General features: G+C 39.9%; 1 protein-coding gene across 1 annotated transcript; it reads left to right on the top strand.

Moving 5' to 3' along the window:
* Positions 1-7,756: 7,756 nt before the first annotated feature.
* On the top strand, positions 7,757-9,141 carry LOC111169056 (peptidyl-prolyl cis-trans isomerase D-like). Its single transcript, XM_022562972.2, is given in 3 exon segments — positions 7,757-8,114; positions 8,288-8,384; positions 8,387-9,141. Coding segments are annotated over 3 exon segments (1,110 nt in total). The 5' UTR covers positions 7,757-7,781; the 3' UTR covers positions 9,067-9,141.
* Positions 9,142-9,420: the final 279 nt, after the last annotated feature.

Genomic DNA, 9,420 nt, shown 5'->3' with positions numbered 1-9,420 from the left:
CAGGTCTCTCATCCTGTTCTAGTCAGTGATGCCAGCCCCTTTATTGCTTAAAAACAATGTACCAGTTCAGGCAATGACTCTTTGATGCTAATCTTATCGGTTTGCTCTGCAATGAATTCATACCCATGCCCCATGAGATATATATATATATATATATATATATATATATATATATAGAGAGAGAGAGAGAGAGAGAGAGAGAGAAAGAGAGAATATACCACATCTTCTTTATCCATTCATCTAGTGATGGACATTTAGATTGCTTCCATATATATCATGGCTATTATGAATAATGCTGCAATGAACGTAGGGGTGCGTATATCTTTTCAAATTACTGTTTTTATATTTTGGGGAAATATCCAGAAGTGGAACTGCTGGATCATATGGTAGTTCTATTTTTAATTTTTTGAGAAACCTCCATACTGTTTTCCATAGCGGCTACACCAGTTTACATTCCCACCAACAGTGCACAAGGGATTGCTTTTCTCCACATCCTTGGCAACACTTGTTTTTTGATGTCTTTTTGATAATAGCCATTCTGACACTTGTGAAGCAACATCTCACTGTGGTTTTGATTTGCATTTCCCTGATGATTAGTGATGTTGATCATTGTTTCACGAGTCTGTTGGCCATCAGCATATCTTCTTTGGAGAAATGTCTACTCAGGTCTTCTGCTCATTTTTTACTTGGATTGTTTGTTTTTTGGATATTGAGTTGTGTGATTTCTTTATATAACTTGGATATTAGCCCCTTATCAGATATATCATTAGCAAATATTTTCTCTCATTCAGTAGGTTACCTTTTGGTTTATTGATGGTTTTCTTCACTGGGCAAAATATTTCTAGTTTGTTGTAGTTCCATTTGTTTATTTTTGCTTTTGTTGCCCTTGCCTCAGGTGACAAATCAAAAAAAATTGCTAACATTAATGTCAAAGATCATACTGCCTGTGTTTTTTCCTAGGAGTTTCAGGGTTTTGGATCTTACACGTAATTCTTTAATCCATTTTGAGTTTATTTTTATAAGGTGTAAGAAAATAGTCCAGTCTGATTCTCTTGCATGTAGCTGTCCAGTTTTCCCAGCACCATTTACTAAAGAGGCTGTCTTTTCCCTATTGTATATTCTTAACTCCTTTGTCAAAGATTAAGTGACCATGTAAGCATGGGTTTATTTAAAGATTAATTGACCATATAAGCATGGGTTTATTTCTGAACTTTCTATTTTGTTCCATTGATCTATACATCAGTTTTTGTGCCAGTACCATACTTTTTCTGATTATTATGGTTTTGTAGTATAGTCTGAAATCAAGGAGTGTGATACCTCCAGCTTTGTTTTTCTTTCTCAAGATTGCTTTGGCTATTTAGGATGTTTTGTGGTTCCATACAAATTTTAGGATTACTTGTTTTAGTTATGTGAAAAATGCCATTGGTATTTTGGTAGGAATTGCTTTGAATTATAGATTGCTTTGGGTAGGATGGACATTTTAACAATATTAATTCTTCCAATTCATGAACATGATATATCTTTCCATTATGTCATCTCCAATTCTTTCATTGATGTCTTATAGTTTTCAGACTATAGAACTCTCACCTCTTTGGTTAAATTTACTCCTAGGTATTGTATTCTTTTTGATGCAATTGTAAATGGCATTGTTCTCTTAATTCCTCATTCTGATAGATTGTTATTAGTGTATAGAAACACTACATATTTCTGTATATTAATTTTGTATCCTGAAACTTTACTGAATTCATTTATTAGTTCTAATAATTTTTTGGTTGAGTTCATAGGGTTTCTATATATAGTATCATGTCATCTGCAGATAGTGTCAGTTTTACTTCTTTCTTTCCAATTTGGATTCCTTTTATTTCTTTTTCCTCTCTTACTGCTGTGGCTAGGACTTCCAATACTATGTTGAATAAAAGTGATGAGAGTGGGCATCCTTGTCTTGTTCCTGATCTTAGAGGAAATGCTTTCAGCTTTCCACCATTGAGTATGATGTTGGCTGTAGGTATATCATATATGGCCTTCATTATGTTGAAGTATGTACCCACTTTGTTGAGAGTTTTTATTGCTAATGGATGTTGAATTTTGTCAAATGCTTTTCTGGATCTATTGAGATGATCATATGATTTTTATCCATTTTGTTAATGTGGTGTATCACATTGACTGATTTGTGGATATTGAACCATCCTCTCATCCTTGGGGAAAATTCTACTTGATCAAGATGTCTGATCATTTTAGTGTATTCTTGAATTTGGTTTGTCAATATTCTGTTGAGATTTTTGCATATATCTTCAGGAATCTTGGCCTGTAATTTTCTTTTTTTGTGTATTTTTGTCTGGTTTTAGTATCAGGGTAATGCTGGCTTCATAGAATGAGTTTGGAAGCCTTCCTTCCTCTTCAGTTTTTTGGAATAGTTTGAGAAGGATAAGTATTAAGTCTTCTTTAAACATTTGGTAAAATTCAACCAAGAGGCTTTCTGGTCCTGCACTTTTGTTTGTTGGGAGTTTTTGATTACTGATTAAATTTCATATTAATAATTGGTCTTGGATTTATTGTAATATGTTCCTTCTTCTGCCGTTTTTTCTCTCACTTCCTCGCAATGTAGTTTCATTGTCACTTATATGGAGGGAGAGGGTATCCCCAGTGCTTCCCATAGTGCCCATATAGAGTAGGTTTTCAAACACTGAAAGGAAATAGTTTCTAGGGGATGTCGAATTAGTTTAATGCCAATGAGGTATTGGTGTCTGTTTTCTAAAAACTGGTGGTTGAAAAACAGATAATCTCCATTAACCTCTGTGAGTTACACTTGAAATAATGAAACAATCATTATCTAGCAATTAATTGGTCAATACCAGATAAATTATTCTCCCACAGTGGCTTTGAGGAACATAAATCAAGTTGAGTTGCTTTGTTTCCATTTTCACCTCTGAAGAGCTAGGTCTCATAGAAGTGTGTTTATCCAAGCCCCTCCCCCAGACTCTCAAAAGAGGTAATACAGGGCTTCCCTGGTGGCGCAGTGGTTGAGAGTCCACCTGCCGATGCAGGGGACACGGGTTCGTGCCCCGATCCGGGAAGATCCCACATGCCGCGGAGCGGCTGGACCCGTGAGCCATGGCCGCTGAGCCTGCGCGTCCGGAGCCTGTGCTCCGCAACAGGAGAGGCCACAACAGTGAGAGGCCCGCGAACCGCAAAAAAAAAAAAAAAAAAAAAAAGAGGTAATACATATGTAACAGTTTAACCTCAGTTATCAGCTCATATTGGTGTCTGTTTTGATTGGAAGTCTCCTGTTAATGACACCAATCTACACTCTTAACCATCTCCTCTTTCCATGCCTGCCCTTAGTATCTCAAGATGGATACAGAAGAACTGAAATGTGAAGGAAAATTTCCAAGAGAGTTTCTTTGATTGTTTTTGCCCATGACTCTCCAGCTGTGGTAAACAGTTTGTGTTAAATTAATGCAAAATATTTACATTGTTACACATATGTAAATGCTTCTAAAATAACATTTCTTTCTGAAACATGATGGCTAGTGTTAGAATTATTTCTAAAATGGAAAAGAAATAGACTCTTTTTTAACCTTCAGAGTTATAACTACCCCCCAAGAGGAACTTAAACTAATCATTATGAAATCAATTTATACTTTCATTGATGGAAAATATCTTAAATAGACATTATCTTAAATAGACATCCTGCTGAGGACCTAGAGATAAGCTCATCTGTAGAGCTGCACTGGTTTTTTTTTATTATTATTTAAATTAGCTAATTTTGTGCAGCATTTACAGTATTATTACTCTTAAGAAAATTCAAAACTCCATTTTAAACCTACTAATGTAATAGCTACTCTTCAGGGTAGAATAATAAAAGTCACCTACACAACATGGAGGCTACAATCATAATGTGTTGTAGCTCCAACTTATATAGAAGAATGTTCCCCAGACTACCAAGTGGTGAAAACTTTACAGAAAAAGCATTTATTTCAAAGAAAATGATTTTATTTCTGATACATTTACAATTGCTTTCCACTTGTCCGTATTCTCTGGTCTGCCTTAGAGGATGGTCACCAGGATGTAAGCAATCAAACTTTCACAGTGTAAGGTCTTCAGACACAGTTTCCATTAGTTTCTATTGCCCAACCTACTCAGCTGTAGAAGAGGGATGAAATAAACACTGATTGGCTACCTACTTTGTATACAACACTATGCTAGACACTTAAGACAATACAAAGATGGATAATGTGAATATTGACCTCAAGTAGCTCACATACATATTGGGGACATGAAGTGTATGTTATCATGTTAAAATATGTGATACAGACAGGATGCCCACAAACTGGTCACCATGTTCAAAGACTGTATCCTAATATACTGCATTGTGAAATGTATTACAAGTCATTTGTTACCAATAATTTTTAAGTTGCTGAAGGTTCTAAATTATTTACTTAAAGCATAAGTTTGTTAACACTACTACCTCTATCACTTGCAATCATTTATATTTTTTGCAAGAAAAAGGAGTGTCAGTCGTGTGAGAATTTGGCCCAGTGACTCCTCAGCAAGTGTGCAGGTAGGCGTTCTTGACCCTCTGTCCAGCTCTTGAACAGATGTGAGGAGTATACATGACATTAGGAAAAGAGAAATGGGGTGCAGAGCAGGGAAGCAAGGGTCCAGCTGGAATCTTGCTTATATCATTGTGAAAATATTTCTTTCTCCAGGAATTATGTTTCCATCTTTTAATTTTTCTCTCTTGGGTCTCTGTTGTAGCCATGCTTTCCAAGTAAATGACCCAAACACCTCCAGTTACTTCCCAGTAGCCTCTAGACTGCTCTCAGTCATGATACAAACATAGCACAAAAAGTAAAAGATAGCACATAAATAGAAGGTGCCAGAACCATACTTGAGCACTGCATGCCTCTGCAAAGTTTGTGGTTTGTGTATCCAGTAACTACTTCCACCCCGGGCATAGTTCTCTGTGTGTGTCTGTGTATGTGTAGAGGGTGTGGGGAGGAGGGAAGATCTACATCAGAATGATCTGCTTCCTTCCCTTCTATTTACAGAAATAGTTGGAAGTATGACTTCATGGATTCCAGAAAGAACAAACATACTTTACCTTTGCAGGGGCAGTGTTTTCACAGAGAACGGTAAATGATCATTCTAAAAGTACTATTTGGGTCGGTTGAGAGAAGCTCTCCTTATTTCATGAGAAACTGAGGCTCAGAGGAGTTAAAGCCTTGCCCAAAGCCATATGTCTTGTAGAATATGGCTGCTTGGTATCTTTCTTTCCTGTCCAAGTCAGTAGTGGAACAAATGGTCATTCTTCTGTAGCTGTTGTTTTTCTCTTCCTCCTTGTCCTTTCTGTCTTCTCCCAACTTAACAGCCAGGCCTGGGGTAACGTCTAACAACAAAGTTCCTTTGTACTCACAGGTTTTTTGCTTATGGTATCAGTGAGGCACCTTGTCCTGCAGATAAAGAGTATCTTTTTGAAACAAAGAGTTTTTCCACCTTTCTCCTTGCCTATCTTTTTTTCTTTTTTGCGGTACGGGGTCCTCTCACTGTTGTGGCCTCTCCCGTTGCGGAGCACAGGCTCCAGACGCGCAGGCTCCGGACACGCAGGCTCAGCAGCCATGGCTCACGGGCCCAGCCGCTCCACAGCACGTGGGATCTTCCCAGACCGGGGCACGAACCCGTGTCCCCTGCATCGGCAGGCGGACTCTCAACCACTGCGCCACCAGGGAAGCCCTTGCCTATCCTATTATATCAAGGAACGGTAGTAGAGACAGTTCACTTTCTCAAGGCCACCATACATGCTAACTTCCTGACCACTGACGTTGGGATTTTCCTTACCTCAGTCTTGTCTTACAGTGCATGTCCTATAAAAGCAGAATTGTGGCAGGTGCTCACAGCTGAGCCAGCACTTGAATACATATGGCACCTTTCCCTAAACCTTGAGTGGCAGGCTCCCTGGGATTCCCTGGCTGGTGTTCCATTAACCATTAACCTTTATGCAATTTTCATTACTTCTCCCTGATCAGCTCACAAATGTGGTCAAGAAAGGCTTGCTTTGTTTGTAAGAGGGGAGTTGTTTTCTTCTCATGTTTGGAGCATCTGTGTACGTCTGATATGCTGAAGCCACCTGCCTCCCCTTCAGTTTTATCTTGTGGAAATATGATTATTTAATATTTTACACAGGTTCAAAGTCTTTATCCAAATATCATCTCTGACATCTATCTTATTCCATCCATTCTATTGTAGCACATTACATATGTATACCTAGTGGAATTTCAATTCCACTAGGACCTGGATTCCTCCAGATGGATATAGCAATTTTGAAGTGCACAGGGGAGAGTGTCTATCACTGGAAAGTATCAGGGTGGGAGTGGGGAGAAACTAAGGGGATGATGAATCAGTTGAAAGCCTAGTGGATAGAGTGCCTCTGTCGGCCTTCCATCTATGCTCTTGAGTCTACAAATTCTGTCCTTCTTAGGAAATTGATCTGCACGCTTTTGCTCCTAATTGTTAATGGACTACATAGCAAGCATGGTATAAGTATCTCCCTTTCTCTGTTTGTACTAAGAAGTCCTTTCTGTCTTAAATACCTGTAGAAATCTTGGTGGCGGAGGGGCCTGTAAGATAAGGCTGTCTTTAACCCCTTTACTAAGACTCAGGCTGTTTGGCTTTAATCCTAGGATTCTGGGACTGCTTCTCTTCACGTTGGAATAGAGCAGTCCCGATGTAGCCTGAGCAAATGGCATGGACAGGTGAATATGTGCTCAGGTGATCTTCAGCCAGAATAACAACTCCGCCAAGAATTAGTCAGAGTCCTATTGCTTATGGACAAAGAAGGATCAAAATGGAATCATCCAGAAGCTCTGAATAGCCTCGCAACAGGATGACTCAATAAGAGCATATTGGGTTTTGGAGCCAACATTTTGGAAGTTGGGCATTAAAACTGAGTGAAGGTTCAGCATTTGTGAGCTGAGGCAGTCACTTACTGCAGTGCATTGTGCTGATTGCAGGGAAAAGTTGATGGTGACAGCATGCTACCTTTCCCTTCTAATTGGCAGACAAAAGCATCAAAGAATAAATAAATATCACTGAGCCAGCTTGGAACTTACTGAACAGGAATTGCCCAAAAGAATGGAGGAGAAAACAGGCAAGGTTTCACCCAATTCATTCTCTGCTATGTTACTGTAAGTCCAAGTGGGCAATATCAGTGTAGTGGGTATGGAAATGGATTGTTCCGGTTGACATGTGGTACTGTGAGATACCATGAGAATTCTCCAACTTAGAATCAAGCCAGCATTCATTAAAGACAACTGGAGAATCTTTTTCAGCAGGCCGAAAAAAAAAACCTGTGCTCCTGCCAAAGAGTTGTTAAATACACCTGCCCTGCTGGTGAATGAAGCAAATCTCGATGGACTGCCAGGCTTCTGACTAGTTTATCACATGATAGAGCTGATAGAGGAGGAATTATAGCTGAATGGGAATACAGAGATGTTGGGCTGTGTCCACATTGACAGCTCAACTAACTAAAGCATTTGCTTTGCAAGTAGCAAGGTTAGTTGGTACTATCTTAATAGTCCAAATGTTTGCTTTAAAAATTGAAGTGGGCCGGCGGCGGCGGAAGTCAGGAGGTGACGCCAGAAGTTGGGCTGTGGATTCCGAACCCCCGTCGGAAGCGTCTCGCCAGCGCTGCCGTTCTTGGTAGACGGAGCGACTTGGGGGTTCGGGCTGCGCGGCGGCCATGGGGTGTTCCCAGGCGCTCGGGAACGCGTCTGTGGGCCACAATGTCGCACCCATCCCCCCAAGCTAAGCCCTCCAACCCCAGTAACCCCCGAGTCTTCTTCGACGTGGACATAGGAGGGGAGCAAGTTGGTCGAAATGCCTTGGAATTGTTTGCAGATATTGTACTCAAAACTGCAGGAAAATTTCGTATGTTGTGTACAGGAGAAGAAGGCATTGGACCCACCACTGGGAAACCTCTCCATTTCAAAGGATGCCCTTTCCATCGAATTATTAAGAAATTTATGATTCAGGGTGGAAACTTCTCAAATCAGAATGGGACAGGTGGAGAAAGTATTTATGGTGAAAAATTTGAAGATGAAAATTTCCATTGTAAGAGCAACAAAACCATTGCTAATGTCCGGGATGTCAGGGGATTTGCCAACTAGCAGACCTGGTTAATGTCCAGGCTCCTAAAGGACATTAGTGGTGCCTGTGCCTTCTTATCTTCATTGTTCCAAGATGTCCCCATCGGGGTATGTTGCACCATTCAAGTTATAAGAATGGACTTCATGATAAAGAGGGATTACTGAGCATGGCAAATGCAGGCAGCAACACAAACGGCTCTCAGTTCTTCATCACCACGGTTCCAACTCCTCACTTGGATGGAAACACGTGGTGTTTGGCCAAGTGATTAAAGGAATGGGTGTGGCAAGGATTCTGGAAAATGCGGAGGTGAAAGGTGAGAAACCTGCCAAATTGTACGTTATTGCAGAATGCGGAGAACTGAAGGAAGGGGATGATTGGGGAATATTCCCAAAGGATGGATCTGGTGACAGTCATCCAGACTTCCCAGAGGATGCAGACATAGATTTAAAAGATGTAGATAAAATTTTACTAATAACGGAAGACGTAAAAAACATTGGAAATATTTTTTTCAAATCCCAGAACTGGGAGATGGCCATTAAAAAATACACAAAACTTTTAAGGTATGTGGAAGGCTCAAAGGCTGCTACTGAGAACGCAAGTGGAGCAAAGCTGCAGCCTGTCACTTTGAGCTGCGGGCTGAATATCGGCGCTTGGAAACTGAAGATGTCTGATTGGCAGGGAGCAGTCGACAGTTGTTTGGAGGCCCTTGAAATAGATCCAGCAAATACCAAAGCACTGTACCGTAGAGCCCAAGGATGGCAAGGACTAAAAGAATACGATCGAGCATTGGTTGATCTTAAGAAAGCTCAGGAGATTGCACCAGAGGATAAAGCTATCCAGGCAGAACTGCTGAGAGTCAAGCAAAAGATAAAGGCACAGAAAGATAAAGAGAAGGCAACTTATGCAAAAATGTTTGCTTAATAAGGAATTCAGTTTTGCTTAAGTATGCATTGATTGTATAAAGCGAATAAGACAATTTAAGGATTTTGTCTATTATGTATGATCCCTAATGTGATCCCTCTGAGACTTCAGTTCCCATTGTTTACAGTCTAGGAATACGTAGGGATTCACTCTTAATAGACCAGTGTCACAAAATATGGTGAAATTGATTTCATTTTAAATGGCTCTCTGCATTACTCACAAAGCATAATGGTGTCCAGCGTATTTTAAACTCCTAGACACATCTTGTTTGAATAAACAGATGAAAACTTAAAAAAAATAAAAATTGAAGTGCACTTCACTGAATCATGTTTAAGAAATGCAATAACTAATCCA

Source organism: Delphinapterus leucas, chromosome X (genome assembly GCF_059928025.1).
Source record: "Delphinapterus leucas isolate spDelLeu-1000000601 "Yukka" chromosome X, BTC_Dleu_Yukka2, whole genome shotgun sequence".
NCBI classification, from domain to species: Eukaryota; Metazoa; Chordata; class Mammalia; order Artiodactyla; family Monodontidae; genus Delphinapterus; species Delphinapterus leucas.
This window is presented reverse-complemented; position numbering and strand designations above follow the sequence as displayed.